This window comes from Pongo pygmaeus, chromosome 6 (assembly GCF_028885625.2).
Source record: "Pongo pygmaeus isolate AG05252 chromosome 6, NHGRI_mPonPyg2-v2.0_pri, whole genome shotgun sequence".
NCBI classification, from domain to species: domain Eukaryota; kingdom Metazoa; phylum Chordata; class Mammalia; order Primates; family Hominidae; genus Pongo; species Pongo pygmaeus.
In genome coordinates this window covers 50,264,772-50,283,067 of record NC_072379.2, presented here as the reverse complement: position 1 = coordinate 50,283,067, position 18,296 = coordinate 50,264,772, and the positions used below count along the sequence as shown (strand labels likewise).

The window sequence follows — 18,296 nt, the reverse complement described above, 5'->3', positions numbered from 1 at the left end:
GTCACCTAGGCTAGAGTTCAGTGGCGCAATCTTGGCTCACTGCAACCTCCGCCTCCCAGGTTCAAGCGATTCTCCTGTCTCAGCCTCCCGAGTAGCTGGGACTACAGGCGCCCACCACCAGGCCCAGCTAATTTTTTGTATTCATAGAAGAGATGGGGTTTCACTGTGTTAGCCAGGATGGTCTTGATCTCCTGACCTTGTGATCTGCCCACCTCGGCCTCCTGAAGTGCTGGGATTACAGGTGTGATACCACACCAGCCCTTGCTGGGTTTTGGTAGTATAAGAATGTCTCTGGTTTGTTTGTTTGTTTTTGCCCCTCCCCCTACTCCTAATGCATACTATTTGATATTGGTTTTAGAGCAGAAAATAAATGGGTTTTTATCTCATATGCCAATTTCAGTAGATTGGTTGTGGCTCACTGGGGTGTTGAGAAGAATTTGGAAGCTGAATCTAAGTTCAGTGGGGGAGAGTTCTGTGGAGGCTGGGGGGTTGAAGGGTAGCACTGTGCATGCCAGGCCTGTGCCAGGTGTGTTCTAGAGGACAGTAACCGATGAGAGCAGGACGTGGCATCCTTCAAGTTTTGACTTAAATCAGAGTCAGTTGAAGTTATTTTAATGTCATTTTCATTTTAGAGCCTGAAATTGTTGGTTTTCAAATCTTGTTCTGCTGTGGCTTGAATGTAGTATCTTAGTGAATAGGAGGGAGAAAAATAGAGCTGAATATTTTAACAGTGTTGAGATCTTTTCTCTAAGCTGTTGCCATTTGATACCTGTTACTAAATTGGACTTCATGACCATAAAAGGGGCAGGAATGGGAGACTATCTGAAAAGTCCCTCCAGTGTAAATATTTATCATGGTTATTTCAGAGGCAGATTAGGCTTCTGAAATTTGAGCTACAACTGGATAGTCCTAACTTAGCATATAAGTTGCTGTCCAAATTGGTAACCTGGAATCTAGATTTGCACAGTGGGAATCAGAATGTGCTGAGGAGTGGCCAATGGCCTTGACCTGCCACCAGGCATATTTCATGAATGACAGTCAGTTACATAATTCACGTAACACCTTTCACCAAGGGAGGATCCACCCAGTCATCTTGTTTGAGGCATTCTTTTCAGAAGGAGAAACCAAGGCATGGCCTTTGCTATTACCCATTCAGGCTGGAATGTGTGAGCTATGATAGCAACTTGGCCTGAAGGCCTCCAGGCCTGGTCAGCAAATAAATTCCTTGAGCGCTTTCCATGCTCCAGTTGTAGACACCACAAATGTAATCATGAGCAAGAATTTCTCAGCCCTCAGCCTCAAGAAGCTTCCACGCTTGTTGGGAGGAGACAGACAAAAGCACCCCAATATACTCATGCTTCAAGGTAGCACAAAGACCACTGAAGAAAATAACATATTGTGACCTGGGATGCTGGTTTAACTCGGGTGTCCAGGGAAGTTTGCTTGGAGGAGATGGCATTCCCAGTTAGACTGGAATGGGGGGATGAGACAGATGGTGTTGGAAAGATCCTGGGGAAGACCCCTCCAAGCCAGAGAAACAACAAAAGCAAACCTACCTAAGAGATGGAACAAAAGCCAACGGGGTTGGAGCAGAGAGAATGCCCACACTCCTGTCCATTAGCCTGGATGTTTGCTAATTTGTTGTTTGTTTTGTTTTTTGGTGGGTTTTTTGTTTTTTGTTTGTTTGTTTTTTGAGACAGAGTCTCGCTCTGTCACCCAGGCTGGAGTGCCTGGCGCGATCTCAGCTCGCTGCAACCTCTGCTTCCCAGGCTCAAGCGATTCTCCCACCTCAGCCTCCCGAGTAGCTGGGATTACAGGCGCCCACCACCACGCCTGGCTAATTTTTGTATTTTTAGTAGAGACAAGGTTTCACCATGTTGGCCAGGCTGGTCTCGAAGTCCTGACCTCAAATGATCTACCCACCTTGTTCTCCCAAAGTGCTGGAATTACAGGTGTGAGCCACTGTGCCCGGCCTGATTTATTGTTGGTGTTGGTGGTTGCTTATAAGCCTTGAAAACTTTCATTGCACTTCTTGAAGCTGCTTTTAAATTAGCCATTGTATTTGGTGAGACAGTGTTTGCTTAGTTGTACAAAGGGTATGAAGAATTGTATATTAAATTAAGGTGAACTTAAAAATTGCCTAATTCTGACCAGATGTGGTGGCTCACACCTGTAATCCTAGTACTGTGGGAAGTCGAGGGAGGCGAATCGCTTGAGCTCAGGAGTTCGAGACCAGCCTGGGCACCATGGTGAAATCCCATCTCTACTAAAAATACAAAAATTAGCCTGCTGTGGTGGCATGCGCCTGCAGTCCGAGCTGCTTGGAAGGCTGAGGCAGGAGAATCTCTTGAACCCTGGAGGTCAAAGCTGCAGTGAGACAAGATGGTGCCAGTGTACTCCAGCCTGGGTGACAAAGTGAGACCCTGTCTCAAAAAAAACAAAGAAAAATTGTCTAATCCCTTTGGAGGGAGGCATGTGCTTTGGAGTGGGCCTATTTCTATTCCGTAGAACCTGTGCAGGTTGCTGGAGGTGGAAAGGAAATGACCAGTGAGCATTCTGGGTTGGCAGGGAGTGTTGTGACACCATCCATAGCTGACCCACTCCCTAAACAGCCCCTTGGAGCTCTCATGCTTTTACTGTGTGCTGAGTCCAGCCCAGGCCTCCCCGACGGCCTCCAGCCCAGGCCTCCCCCACGGCCTCCAGCCCAGGCCTCCCCCACGGCCTCCAGCCCAGGTTTCCCCCACGGCCTCCAGCCCAGGCCTCCCCCACGGCCTCCAGCTCAGGTTTCCCCCACGGCCTCCAGCCCAGGCCTCCCCCACGGCCTCCAGCCCAGGCTTCCCCCACGGCCTCCAGCCCAGGCTTCCCCCACGGCCTCCAGCCCAGGCCTCCCCCACGGCCTCCAGCTCAGGTTTCCCCCACGGCCTCCAGCCCAGGCCTCCCCCACGGCCTCCAGCCCAGGCCTCCCCCACGGCCTCCAGCTCAGGTTTCCCCCACGGCCTCCAGCCCAGGCCTCCCCCACGGCCTCCAGCCCAGGCCTCCCCCACGGCCTCCAGCACAGGTTTCCCCCACGGCCTCCAGCACAGGCCTCCCCCACGGCCTCCAGCCCAGGCCTCCCCCACGGCCTCCAGCTCAGGTTTCCCCCACAGCCTCCAGCCCAGGCCTCCCCCACAGCCTCCAGCCCAGGCCTCCCCCACAGCCTCCAGCACAGGTTTCCCCCACAGCCTCCAGCACAGGTTTCCCCCACAGCCTCCAGCCCAGGCCTCCCCCACAGCCTCCAGCACAGGTTTCCCCCACGGCCTCCAGCACAGGTTTCCCCCACGGCCTCCAGCTCAGGTTTCCCCCACGGCCTCCAGCCCAGGCCTCCCCCACAGCCTCCAGCCCAGGCCTCCCCGACGGCCTCCAGCCCAGGCCTCCCCCACAGCCTCCAGCACAGGTTTCCCCCACAGCCTCCAGCCCAGGCCTTCCCCACGGCCTCCAGCCCAGGCCTCCCCCACAGCATCGACCACCTGCTCGTTGTGTCCATGAACACTTCAAAAGCAACATGTCAAAAAGGGGAAAATACCTCCCCTGTCAACCTACATACAGTTCTCAATTCTGTCACCCTGGTTGCTGGCTGTAGCCTCAGTTCAGGCACCTGGAAACCAGCGAGTCATCTCTCCCCTTGGAGCCTCTATAGACCTCCTCTGTGATCGCCTTTTTTCCCAGCCCTCCTTCCCTGACAAAGCTAACCTGGTCCCTCCAGGAATCCTCTGGCCTCAGCTGGGCCCGGCTCCCCTCTGCATCTCTGTGTGCCCATTTGGCATACAGTACATCATATTCTGGACTGGCTGTGAGTGCCTTCCAGGCAGGGAATGCCATAGCAATCATGGATCCTTGGTCACCTGCACACAGTAGGGCGCTGTCAATGTTTGGAAAACAAATGAGTGGCTGAGCAGGGTCCCTTTGCAAGCGATGGCCTTAGCTATTTGGGTGACTGTTTTTCTTTATATTCTTCTGAATGTATTCAAATTCCTCACAGTAAGTAGCAGATACTTTTAGAATTTTTTATGGCAAAATGTTTATAAATAAAATATAGCATTTTAACCCTTTTTAAGTGTACAGTTCAGTGGCATGGCATAAAGTACATTTACGTTGTTGTATAATCATCACCAACGTTGTCTCTAGAACTTTTTCCTTTTTTCTTTTTGAGACAGAGTCTCGTTCTGTCACCCAGGCTGGAGTGCAGTGGCGTGATCTCTGCTCACTGCAGCCTCGACCTCCCAGGCTCAAGAGATTCTCCTACCTCAGCCACCTGAGTAGCTGGGGTCCCAGGCATGCACCACCACACCAGGCTAATTTTTTGTATTTTTAGTAGAGATGAGGTCTTGTTGAGAGGTGACAACATGCTAGCAGCCCTCGCTTTCTCTAGGCGCCGCCTCGGCGTCCCCTCTGGCCGCGCTCAAGGAGCCCTTCAGCCCGCCGCTGCGCTATGAGGGCCCCTCTCTGGGGGTGGCGGAGGCCAGAGCCAGCTCCCTCTGCTCGCAGGGAAGTGTGAAGAGAGAGGCGAGGGCAGAAGCGGCGCTGGCGGGCCGCGGGTTCCAGGTGAGCGCGGGCTTGGCAAGCTCCGCACTAGGCGCCGCCAGCCGGCACCTGCTGGGCTTAATCAGAGGCTGAATCCCGCCGTTCCCTCTTTGCGGGATTGTTGGCCACGATAGCAGGTCTCCGTGTCTTTCTCGTTTCCCCTTTTCCTCTTGATTGTCTGGGACGAGCTCCCTCTGGGCTGCTTTAGTGCCCAGGCTAGGTGCCTGGCAAAGTCCCGCTGCCAGTGCCAGTAAGAGGTGAAGCTGGCTGGGCTTCTGGGAGGTGGGGACTTGGAGAACTTTTCTAGCTGTCTTCTGTCTAGCTAAAGGTTTGTAAACGCACCAATCAGTGCTCTGTGTCTAGCTCATGGGGTGGGGACTTGGAGAACTTTTCTGTTTAGCTAAAGGATTGTAAACACACCAATCAGCACTCTGTGTCTAGCTAAAGGTTTGTAAATGCACCAATCAGCACTCTATCAAGACGGATCAATCAGTGCTCTGTAAAATGGACCAATCAGCTCTTTGTAAAATAGACCAATTAGCAAAATGTGGGTGGGGCCAGATAAGGGAGTAAAAGCAGACCCCCTAGCCAGCAGCGGTAACTGGCTTGCCTACCATTCCGGACTGTGGAAGCTTCATTCTTTCGCTCTTCGCGATAAATCTTGCTGCTGCTCACTCTTTGGGTCCAGGCTGCTGTAACACTGTGAAGGTCTGCAGTATCATTCCTGAAGTCAGCAAGACCACGAACCCACCGGGAGGAAGGAACAACTCCAGACGCGCCGCCTTTATGAACTGTAACACTCACCGCAAAGGTCTGCAGCTTCCCTCAAGTCACCGAAACCGCGAACCCAGCAGAAGGAAGAAACTCCAAACATGTCCAAACATCTGAAGGAACAAACTCTGGACACACCATCTTTAAGAACTGTAACACTCACCGCGAGGGTCCACGGCTTCATTCTTAAAGTCAGCAAGACCAAGAACCCACCAACTCTGGACACATTGTGATGTTGTCCAGGCTGCTCTTGAACTCCTGAGCTCAAGCAGTCCTCCTGCCTTGGCCTTCCAAAGTGCTGGGATTACAGGCATGAGCCACTGCGTTGGCCCTCTAGAACTTTTTCTTTATCCCAAAGTGAAATTCCATACCTTTTAAACAATACCTCTCCATTCTCCTTTTCCCTCAGTCCCTGGTAAGCACCATTCTGTTATCGGAAAGGGGTCCCGATGCAGACTCCAAAAGAGGGTTCTTGGACCTTGCACAAAAAAGAATTTGGGGCAAGTCTATAAAGTGAAAGCAAGTTTATTGGTAAAGTAAAGGAATAAAGAATGGCTGCCTAAGGTCAAGCACAGTGGACTCATGCCTGTAATCCCAGCACTTTGGGAGGCCGAGGTGGGTGGATCACTTGAGGCCGGGAGTTCAAGACCTGCCTGGCCAACATGGTGAAACCTTGTCTGTACTAAAAATACAAAAATTAGCTAGATGTAGCGGCACACGCCTGTAAAACCAGATACTCGGGAGGCTGAGGCAGGAGAATGGCTTGAACTCAGGAGGTGAAGGTTGCAGTGGGCCAAGATCACTCCACTGCATTTTAGCCTGGGTGACAGAGTGAGACTGTCTCAAAAAAAGAAAAAAGAATGGCTAGATGTTTTTATGAGTTTTTTTATTATATGCTAAATAAGGGGTCGATTATTTATGAGTTTTCTAGGAAAGGGGTGGGCAATTCCCAGAACTGAGGGTTCCTCTCCTTTTTAGACCATATAGGGTAACTTCCTGACGTTGCTATGGCACCTGTAAACTGTCATGGTGCTGGTGGGCGAGTCTTTTAGCATGCTAATGCATTATAATTAGCATGTAATGAGCAGTGAGAGTGACCAGAGGTCACTTTTGTGGCCATCTTGGTTTTGGTGGGTTTTGGTCAGCCTCTTTACCACACCCTCTTTTATCAGCAAGGTCTTTGTGACCTGAATCTTCTGCCAACCTCCTGTCTCACCCTGTGACTTAATGCCTAACCTCCTGGGAATACAGCCCAGTATGTCTTGGCCTTATTTTACCCAGCCCCTATTCAAGATGGAGTCGCTGTGGTTCAAATGCCCCTGACAGTTCTACTTCCTGTGTCTGTGTGAATTTGACTACTCTAAGATACCTCATATAAGTGGGATTGTATAGTATTTGTCTTTTGTGACTGGCTTATCTCATTTAGCCTGTCTCCAAGGTTCATCTGTGGCGTGGCATGTATCAGAATGTTCTTTGTTAAGGCTGAGTAATATAGTCCATTAAAAGTATGTACTGTATTTTGCTTATTCGTTCATCTGTTGGTAAACATTTATGTTGTTTCTACCTTTTGGCTATTGTGAATAATGCTGCTCTGAACATTGGTGTGCAATTACCTATTCGAGTTCCTGCTTTCAATTCTTTTGGGAATATACTTAAAAGTGAAATTGCTGGATCATATGGTAAAAATTACTTTCAAATTTAGAAACATTTTAAAGACTTTCAAAACGGTCATTTTGATTTAAATAAAAGGTCACCTTAAGATGGCAGGTGACATAGAAACGCAGGATGAAATTTCAGCCTTTTGTTCTTGCGACTTGTTTGATGATCCTTGGTGACATGAAATGATTTGTTTTCAAGTGTGGTTTTGATTTTTTTTCTTACAGCATCAAGCTTCTAGCTGTGCAAGAACTGCTTGACAGAGAGGCCTTGGAAAAGGTAAATATTTTACTCTTCCTTCCACATTCACAAACCAAGAACAGAGGGCCACACATAAGAAAAATTCAACTCCCTGTCACCAGAGACAGCCCCTACTGAAAAGACGGTCAGTTATTTTGTATTCCTGACAGCGAATCATGCAGAATTTTAATCTCAGCCCCCTACCTTGCTGACATTGTGTTCACACCTACAAACTCGGCCGTGCCTGGCTCTCTCTGGGTTGTATGCAGGTTGTGTGAAAGGCAGAGGCTCACGCTGCAGGGGACCATACTCTGGAGGAGGCTTTCTGTGCTTTCAACCATTAGGAGCCAGAGGCGTCATGCGGGCCAGAGTCTGTGTTGGCCATCTCACTGCATTTCTGCTTGCTGTGTGTTATTATCTGGGTGTGTGTTATTATCTGGGTGTAGGGATGATGGAATTGAGACCCAGTAACTTGCCTAAGGCAAATGAAGTAAGTAGAAGAGTGATGATTTGAATCCCAATAGTTCCATTTCCAAAACCAGTACTTCTCTATTCAGTAGTCAAGTTCATGTGTTTTTATCTCTTTTTAGGCTACTACTGAGGATTGGGAAACTGCCTCCCTGCCCCCAAACTAACGTTTCACTGTGCCCTGGAAGAGACCCCCAGTGTGTCTCGGCTTTCTATGTTCAAGTCAAGCCCGGGGTTAGGGATTTTTTGCCAGTTGTGGGTTCAAGTTCGGCATGCGTGGTGGGGTGGGCTCCACAAAACAGGCTGGGTGGGCACCGAGGAAGCCAGGCCCCCCTACTTGCCCATCAAGGGCCTCCCAGCTGATACCAAGCTCTCAGACCCTGGGGAGTTCAGGACTCTTCCTGCATGTGTAGCCTCAGGTGATAATTAGAATCTGTGATGCTAACATGAAGCAACAGCACCCAAACGATATTCATTTGTTTTTGGTTAGAGAGACAAGCACTTGAACTATATTCGTTTATTTTTGGAATTTAAAATATTTGAGGGGGCTAGGTGAGGTGGCTCTGCCTGTAGTCCCAGCACTTTGGGAAACTGGAGGGTTGCTTGAGCCCAGGAGTTTGAGACCAGCCTGGGCAACATAGTGAGACCTCATCTTTTCAGAAAATCAAGAAATTAGCCAGGTGTGGTGGTGCACACCTGCGGTCCCAATTCCACAGGAGGCTGAGGCAGGAGGATCACGTGAGCCCAGGAGGCTGAGACTACAGTGAGCCAAGATCATGCCACTACACTCCAGCCTGGAAGTCAGAGCAAGAGACCCTGTCTCAAAAAATAAAATGTCTGGATTAGTAGTCAGTCTGCTGGTTGGCACTAAGACAAATAAGTCTTTAAAATGAACACCAACCAGTGATGTGAGGGGAGAATGGGGCCTGAGCACTGCTTTGGATTTGATGTCCCCTCAACCTCATTTCTATCTTGGGTAAACCAAGGATAGAGCTGCTGCCTGACCTCAGAGAGGCAAAGCAAGAAGCAAATGAGTTAATGTAGCAAAAGGGCTTTCTAAATGCCAAAGCACTCTCCTCATATTAATTCTTAATTACTTATATTAATTCTTAATATGCAATCAGCCATTAAAACATAGTGGGTCAGGCTATAAAAGACATCACTGGGCCAAATGGCAACACTGGATGTGGATAATAAGTGAGATGAAGGTATTGTATTAACATTAACATTTCCTGAAGTTGATAATTGGCTTGTGATCATGTAAGAGAATGGCCTTGTTCTTAGGCAGCAGTTCCCAAGCTTTTTGGCACCAGGGACCAGCTTCCTGGAAGAAAAATTTTCCGCAGACCTGGGTTGGGGGGATGGTTTCAGGATGAAACTGTTCCACCTCAGATCATCAGGCATTAGATTCTCATAAGGAGCACACAATCTGGGGACCCTTGTTCTTAGGAATTAACACAGGAGTATTTAGGAATAAAGGGGCATGGTTATAACTTATTCTCAAATGATTCAAGAAAAAGAAATAGTGATGTATATGTATCAGACAGAGCCAGAGAGAGAAAGATGAGAATAACTCATCAAGTAAATGAGGCAAAATACAAACAATTGATCCTTCTGTGTAAAGGGGTATGTGAGTTCCTTGTATGTTCTTGAAACTTTTCTAGTGTCCCGCCTCAAAAAATTGTCATCTTAGTATTCATTATGGTTATTTGTTTTATTTCTCGATTTAAAAAAACCATCAGATGGCTGGGTGTGGTGGCTCACGCCTATAATCCCAGCACTTTGGGAGGCCAAGGCAGGCAGATCATGAGATCAGGAGTTCAAGACCAGCCTGACCAGCATGGTGAAACCCCATCTCTACTAAAAATACAAAAATTTAGCTGGGCATGGTGGTGCACACCTGTAGTCCCAGCTACTCAGGAGGCTGAAGCAGGAGAATTGCTTGAACCTGGCAAGCGGAGGTTGCAGTGAGCCGAGACTGCACCATTGCACTCCAGCCTGGGCAACAGAGCAAGACTCTGTCTCAAAATAAATAAATAAATAAATAACCATCAGACAAAGCTAGCAAATGTGGAGCCTAGTGCTGGGGTATATCAGTATAATAAAAATGCAGGTGCCAAAAATAACAGTTATGGCTGGACACAGTGGCTCACGCCTGTAATCCCGGTGCTTTGGGAGGCGGAGGCGGGTGGATCATTTGAGGTCAGGAGTTCAAGACCAGCCTGGCCAACATGGTGAAACCCCATCTCTACTAAAAATACAAAACTTAGCCAGGCGGTAGTGGCATGTGCCTGTACTCCCAGCTACTCGGGAGGCTAAGGCAGGATAATCGCTTGAGTCTGGGAGGCAGAGGTTGTGGTGAGCCGAGATCGCGCCATTGCACCCCCCAGTCTGGGCGAGAGAGTAAGACCCTGTCCCAAAAAAAAAAAAAAAAAAAACGAAAACAAAAATAACAGTTATATCTTTTGAGCTGTGTGTACACCTGATTTAGAGAGGCCCCAGAGCCAACCCAATCCGTGAGTATTAACTACTTGCAAAACCTAACAGAGAAGTAGGGTCAGGGCTTACTGTGGCTGGTGGCGGAGCCAGTTGTGCTGCCCTGAGGATTTGATTTTGATGCTGAGGCTGCGATGGAGCAGGCCCTAAGCCCACCTTCCTAACTGGATTATCTTGGATTACTTACTTTCTCGTACCTTAGTTTCCCAGTTTATAAAATTGAAACTATTCTAATTCTTAACTCACAGAGGTTTTAAGATGACTAATTAGGTAGTTCATGTAAGGGACTTCAACACTGTGCCTGGCACTCAGTGATCTCCAAGAGTTAACTGCTGCCCGTGTTCTTTCCCCTTCCTCCTCCTCCTCCTCTACCCTGATTCTCTCTCCCCAAGTCTGCAGATGATTTTGTATTGTTCCCCCCATCTCAAAATATGACCAGTAAGAAGCTTTACAAGATGGTCTGAATGTGCACAGGGGCCAGCAGGGAGCCAAATTTGCTGTTTCCTCCTCCTTCCTTCTGTTCATTCATTCATTCATTCCCTTATGCTACAGGCATTTGTTGAGCTTCCAGTGTGCCAGGCAAGCGGCAAACATTTCTCGAAAAGTTCAGAAGCAGTCATCATGAGCTTGATAGCCAGTTACATTTTGAGTGACATATGATATATTACCTGGCATAGTGCTATTTTGTGCATCAAGATTGGTCCAGTTGAGGCCAGGTGCAGTGGCTCACACCTGTAGTCTCAGCACTTTGGGAGGCCAAGGTGGGTGGATCACCTGAGGTCAGGAGTTTGAGACCAGTCTGACCAACATGGCGAAACTGTGTCTCTAATAAAAATAAAAATAAATAAAAATAAATAAATTAGCCGGGTGTGGTGGTGGGTGCCTCCCAGCTACTCAGGAGGCTGAGGCAGGAGAATCTCTTGAACCCGGAAGGTGGAGGTTGCAGTGAGCCAAGATCGTGCCACTGCACTCCAGCCTGAGCAACAGAATGAGACTCTGTCTCAAAAAAAAAGGATTGGTCCAGTTGATATGCCGGAATAAGATGAGTTCCTAAAGGGCCTCGTGACTTACAGATCCCCTTCCACCTGGACTGATTAAAGAGCCACCAAGAAAAGTTATCTGTCAAATGTAGAGCTTTGCTACTCGAAGTGTGGCCCACAGACCGGCAGCATTAGAAGCCTGTTAGAAATGTAGAATCCCAGCTCCCTGAATTCAGACCCCCTGAATCAGAGCTACATTCTAAAAAGCCCCCAGGTGATTATGTGCTCGAAAGTTCAAGAACGCTGCTGTAGAGTATCATTTATTATCACCATCACTATTATTAACTAGTCAGAAAGAATCTATGAGTTGTCAATTTGACTTTTATGGCCAATTAAGCTCGGTTTTTTTTTTTTTTTTTTTTGGCACCAAAAGAGAAGAAGTAAACACTGTCATTCTATTTGTGAGAACCCAGTTTTTATTTTTAGTTCACCTGCATCTTCCTTTCATTAAGAAAATAGTCTTAATTCAATAGGTAGAGCCAGAAAAAAAGGGCTTAGTTAGACACACATTCTGCAGACCTCAAACCTCTTTTACTCTTGTGCAGCCGAGCTTCAGATGACAACCTGCCTTTGAGTTTTGTAATTACTGAACTCCCAACACCCTGCTGCGATAGAACTGGTCGCTTCTAGCCAGACAATCCCAACAGTGGGGACCTGCACAGGCCTCCTCTTTTAAGATGGAAGCTATTCTAAAGGGGCCATTTCCTTCACAAGTACTGGTAGATTAAATTCGAACAATAAAAGGTTTAAATTATGTAAAACCTAATATAAAAAGCTAAAAAGAAGTAGCAGTCTTTTAAGGTCTCATAGAAAATAGGTGCTTTTTCTTGCTAATATTAGGCCTTGTTATTAGGATCTTAGTATTTTAACTTAACATGACCAGCCATTTGCCTAAACATTACGTGGTTTCAGGTAGACAGCCTTCCCATTTTTAGACGTGCCAAGGTTTTCCTGTTTTCTGCAGAGCCCAGAGCCAGCTCTGAGGAGGTTCCCAATTGGCAGAGCCGAGTTCTCCTCCCGGTGTGGCCTCTGCTGAGCTGCTCTGTCTGGCAGAGGATCTTCCCTGAAGGCCCCGGCCCCTTTCCTAGTCTGTGAAACTGCTCTCTGTGGTTCCTTCCCACTCTTCAATACCTGGGCTTCATTTTTCAGAGCTGATTTTTTTTTTTTGAGATGGAGTCTTGCCCTGTCGCCCAGGCTGGAGTGCAATGGTGTGTTCTCGGCTCACTGCAACCTCCGCATCCTGAGTTCAAGCGATTCTCCTGCCTCAGCCTCCTGAGTAGCTGGGATTATAGGTGTCTGCCATTATGCCCGGCTAATGTTTTTTTTGTTGTTGTTGTTTTTGAGATGGAGTCTCGCTCTATTGCCCAAGCTAGAGTGCAGTAGTATGATCTCGGCTCACTGCAACCTCCACCTCCCAGGTGCAAGCGATTCTCCTGCGTCAGCCTCCTGAGTAGCTGGGATTACAGGTGCCTGCCACCATGCCCAGCTAATTTTTTTGTATTTTTAGTAGAGATGGGATTTAACCATGTTGGCCAGGCTGGTCTTGATCTCCGGGCCTCAGGTCATCCACCCACCTTGGCCTCCCAAACTGCTGGGATTACAGACATGAGTTACCGCGCCTGGCCACAGAGTTGATTCTTGATCACATTGTGAAGAGGGGGACGTTTTGCCCTTGTGTACTCAGTTTTCTAGTATTTTCTCCACTTCCTTGCTCCAGTGGTCCTTACTGTGTTTGGGGGCTTTCCTGTTTCATCTACCCTACTTACCATCAACTCACGTGTTCTGGGAAGAGGTGAATGGTGAACACAAGCCCAGTACATAGATACACAGAGACCCCCAAGACATAGATCAGTAGGGTTCTAGTTTTTGCCTCTTATTCTTTGTCTTCATTTAGGTGCAGTAGGTTGGGTAGGAGGTGGGGGACCCTTGTGGGATCAGGCTTCTGAGTTTCTCTTCTCTCCTAACACTACACAGAGCCAGTTCCCAGACTAGTAAAAGTGACTTGTCACTTATCTTTAAAATGTTATAAACCATACAATTAACAATCTAAATTCTTCAACCAATTTCTTGTTTCAGAAAATGGTTAGAACCATGAGCAGATCTAAGATGTGTGAGTGTCAGTGCATGTGACATTGGTCTGAAAAAGTGTTTTGGATTTAGATGTGCTTTTTTTGTCAAACATCCATTAGGTCCCAAGAGCAATAACTTGCTGTAAGAAGGATACATGTCATGCAGTTCTCTGTTGTTTTTGCTCTGAGAGTGGGACACTTCTGTTTTTCTGAACTTAAGTCACAGGGACTTGTTTCCCAGGCTTTAAACACAGGCCCATCTAGTGCCTTTAAATGTGGCATTTCATAAAAGGAAATAAAAATATTGGTACAGCTTGATTTAGAAAGATCATTTTTCAATGACCCTTTCAAATGGCTTCCTGCAAAGCCACAAACAATAGTTTGGCCAGTCATTCCAGCTGGACCGTGGTAGGACCAGAGGGCGGACCACTGGCTGACCCAACCTGAGACCAGTGCCTGCCTGAGAAGCTGCCTGTGTGAGCTGGGCCCTCAGGAGACACAGGCCACCCACCTGGTGGCCTTGCCAGTGCTGCCCCTCCCAGGCCATGACTCTGTTATGATTACAAGTCCACTGAGTTCATGCTGTGAGGGCAGAGGTGGGGGTTGAAGCCAGCCCTGCCATTTGCTAGCTGGGGGACCTATGAGGCCAGGTACTGGCTAGCCTCTGCTTCTTTTTAACATGGAGCTTCAGAATAATGCCTATCCTATTAGGATATTCTTATGATAACTAAGTGAGATGTGTGAAATAAAAGCCATTATGTATATCGTAAGCACCAAAGTGGCAGTAGCTGGTACTATCCCTTCTACTGCTAATTAGCTGCTGCTGTGGTCGTCATCATCATCATCACTGGCATCTCGTCCTTACTTGTCTCTGGAGAAGCCCAACTTGAGATCAATCTGTTGCCATTAAAAGATGTGAAAGAAGTTGCATCCCCACTGCTCCTTTTGCCAAATTGTCTAGGAAAAGATGCCTGTCAGTCTTCCCTGCTGCTAGGTGTTTTTCTTAGAATTTCAGCTTTGGAGCCCAACTCCTATTCTAGTTTTCCTGAAGATGGAGCAGACCTCTAAGACGTCTTAGAGTGCTTTACATGTGTGACAGAGTATGTGCATTTCATCAGCAAGCTTGGGACTAGAAAAATTGAACTTGGGCCGGGCGCAGTGGCTCATGCCTGTAATCCCAGCACTTTGGGAGGCCAAGGCGGGTGGATCGCCTGAGGTCAGGAGTTTGAGAACAGCCTGGCCGATATGGTGAAACCCCATCTCTACCAAAAATACAAAAATTAGCCGGGCGTGGTGGCATGCACCTGTAATTCCAGCTACTCGGGAGGCTGAGGCAGGAGAATTGCTTGATCCCGGGAGGCAGAGGTTGCAGTGAGCTGAGATGGCACCATTGCACTACAGTCTGGGTGACAGAGCAAGACTCCATCTCAAAAAAAAAAAAAGAAAAAGAAAAATTGAACTCAACAGATTAGTCAGGGAGTTTCCAGGCAAACCCTAGTGGTGGGCAACATTAGAATGATAGCTTCCTGGGAAATTTCAGAAGGAAAGAGGATGATAAGCCATTTTCACATAGATGTGTGTGAATAACTTAAGGATGCAAAGTGCTTGTATCTGTAATTGGTGAGGGTGTTTTCTGAATATACACACATGTGCATCCATAAACACTACCTCTCTTATTACTTGCTTTTGGAGTGTTTTTCACTATGATTTGGACACTATGATTTTGGATAGTTTTTCACTATGAGTTTCTGCAACAATTGAGTGCTTGCTCTGTGCCAAAATTATACTATTTACCAATGGGGATAAAGTTATAAAGATACATTTGATTATAAAGATCCATTTACATTTGAATGGCATAGAATCCCAGAATTTCAGAATCAGGGGAGACTTTTAAAACCATCTAATCCAACTCTGTCATTTTGCAGACAGGACACTGAGACCAAGGGAGTTGAAGTGCCCTCTGCCCCAGGTCCACAGCAGGTGCGCTGGTAATCCAGGACCCATCCCAGCGGACTGGGCTCCATTTCCCAGTTCCTTTAAGTGCAACCAGCTGCCCATCTTCTATGATCTCATTTAATCTGAACATCAGCCCTAGCAGGCATACAGGACGATCCTATCTCCGCATTTCCCAGGAGTGGGAGCAGGTCCATAGGATCAGTCCTGGCCCAGGTGATGGAGAACCAATGCCCAGGTCTTCTCATAGTGTGACTTGTAGCAAAACAGACTTGCACAGTTGGTGTCAGCCTCCTCCAGCAGGAGAGGCAGAGAATGTGGGATGGGGGATAGTGGACGCAGAAGGAGGTTCTGGGTTCCAGATGTGACAATGTCAAAGGAGCACTTAAAAGTGAAGGAACACACAGGGTGTGAGAGCCTGCCTAGAGACTGTCCGCCTAGCAGGTTATGGGAGCCATGAGGACATGTGAGAGGTTGGAGAACGTGGATTGGACACACCCTTCATTTGGGCTTGGTGTCCAAATGAATTGCTTCAAGAATCTTAACTTATAAAAATATATATACTTTAAGGTACTTTTTTTTTTTGAGACAGAGTCTCACTCTGTCCCCTAGGCTGGAGTGCAGTGGTGTGATCTTAGTTCATTGCAACCTCCACCTCCTGAGCTCAAGCGATTTTACCTGCTCAGCGTCCCGACTAGCTGGGATTACAGGCTTGCACCACCACACCCAGCTAATTTTTTCTATTTTTAGTAGAGACTTGGTTTCGCTGCATTGCCCAGGCTGGTCTCAAACTCCTGGCCTCAAGTAATCTGCCCACCTCGGCCTCCCAAAGCGCTAGGATTACAGGCATGAGCCACCACCCCCCACCAGATACTCTTTTTTTTAAAAAAAAACACCGTGTTCTTTCAAAAATATCAGAATGAGGTTCTTCAGATCCCTTATTTATTTTCCCCCACCCCCGCCACACTTAGCCCTTCATGTAGTCAGAGCTGAATTTGAATACCACCTTGAGTGATCAATATTCATATATTTGTATAAATTTGCATTGGGTTGAGCAAGATCAGTGGCTAATCATGAGTAAACTCATTGTAATCACTTTCCTGGCTAAGTTTCTATCAGCAGGAAGATGGCAACTTCTCCTTGAAAGGGCTGGTGAGCTGAATTGGGGGTGGGTACCATTGTGGAGCCCAGACTCCACTGTATGGAGTCTAACTCAGGCTCCCTGCAGCCACCACAGCTGCCACTAGCTCCACTTCACAAACTCAGTGCTCAGGGTCCACCCAAGACCTCGCTGCCAGAAAGTGGGCGTTTTAGTTAATTATGAGCTAGGCTCTGTGGTTGATTACACACACACACACACACACACACACACACAGATTTTCTTCTTATTCTTTGAAAATCATCACAAGATACCAGGTATATTCAGGGGCTCTCACTACCTTTTTCTTTATATGAAAAGCTTTTCTTCTAAGTGAGCAAAAAACAGAGTCCCCAAACAGGACTTTTAAACTGTCTTTAGTTCCCTCAGCTATCAAAGATAAGCAAATTAAACCATGAGGGTTCATTTTAAATTTATTGCATTAGCGAAGTTTTAAAGCATGATGTGTAATGGTGACTTTGTGATGAAATCAGTGTCCCCGGCCACTGCTGGGGAGGGCAGGTGAAGTGGTGCTGGCCTTTTCCAAGTTCTTGGGCAGCGCATTTCATTAGCGTTTGCGATGTCCCCATCCTTTGACCTGTGATCCGGTTCCTGGGAATGTATCTTAAGGAAATGATCCATAAAAATGGAGAAATAATAAACACACTATGGCATGCTTTATAATTATGAATAAGTGGGAGGCAGTTCCGTACTATGTAGGAAGGGAGAGGTTAAAAAAATCCGTGGTAGATCTACCCAAGGGCCTAGTATATATCCATCAAAAATGATAAGATCTTTTAGCCTCATAGATCTGTGGTATAATATTTGCCATGAGGGAGAATAAGCCGCTGTACCTACTGCAGTTACAACTATGTAAAACATGTATTTATTCTTTGAACCAGTGTGTATTGAGTACCTCCTTTTGTCAGGGCTTGTTCAAGGCTGGAACATGCCTACAGCTGTGGACAAGACCTTTCCCTGTCCTATCTCCTGTAGCTCGCATTGTAACTTAAGAGAAAAACCTTAGCAGTGACACAAATGTTTATTTAAATACAGTAGCAATAAGTGCTTAAAAAAAAAAGGTTGTCAAGAGGGAGGTCCTCACCTAATGTTCTTATGATATCAAAAAAATATTTAAGGCCAGGCACAGTGGCTTACACCTGTAATCCCAACACTTTGGGAGGCTGAGGCAGGAGGATCACTTGAGCCCAGGAGTTGGAGACCAGCCTGGGCAACATAGTGAAACCCTGTCTCTACAAAAAAGTTTTTAAAAATTAGCTGAGCATGGTAGCGTACACTTGTAGTCCCAGCTACTCAGGAGGCTGAGGTGGGAGGATCACTTGAGCCGAGGATGCCAAGGCTGCAGTGAGCCGTGATTGCACCACTGCACTCCAGTCTGGGTGACAGAGCAAGACCCTGCCTCAAAAGAAAAAAAAATTAAAAATAATAATTACATAACTTTTTTTTCCATTTTCAGTTTTTAAAATCAATTTAATATTCCTGGACTGAACTTTTTAAGATCCACTTGGCAGCTGTGACTGGAGGAGCAGGAGGAAGGGACTAGAGGGTTGGAGGTGCACAGGGCTAGAAGGGTGGATGGTGCACGGAGATGGAGCTGCCCTGAGTGGCCCAGAATCCTGCACAGGAGGCCCTTCTAGATCAGAGCAACCTATGGCCAGTCTGCAGGTGAAATCTGGCCCACAGCTTGTTTTTATAAAGTTTTATTGGAACACAAATGTACCCATTCAACTTATTGTCTGTGGCTGCTTTTGCACTGTAACGACAGGTTAAGTTGTTGTGACAGAGACAGTATAGCCCATAAAGTCCAAAATATATCTTATTTGGCCTTTTACAGAGTTAGAGTTTGCCAACTCTCATTCTAGGTCAGTGGTGCTTGGCTATTGA

At 47.1% G+C, this 18,296-nt stretch overlaps 1 protein-coding gene across 3 annotated transcripts in view; it reads left to right on the top strand.

Moving 5' to 3' along the window:
- The window catches only part of EEPD1 (endonuclease/exonuclease/phosphatase family domain containing 1), a 146,275-nt gene that overhangs the window by 77,517 nt on the left and 50,462 nt on the right, over positions 1-18,296 (top strand). For all 3 annotated transcript variants that reach the window (XM_054493705.2, XM_054493707.2, XM_063667394.1), the window contains exon 3: positions 7,215-7,266. In XM_054493705.2, coding sequence (XP_054349680.1) covers positions 7,215-7,266 — 52 coding nt within the window. The remainder of the gene's footprint in view (positions 1-7,214; positions 7,267-18,296) is intronic.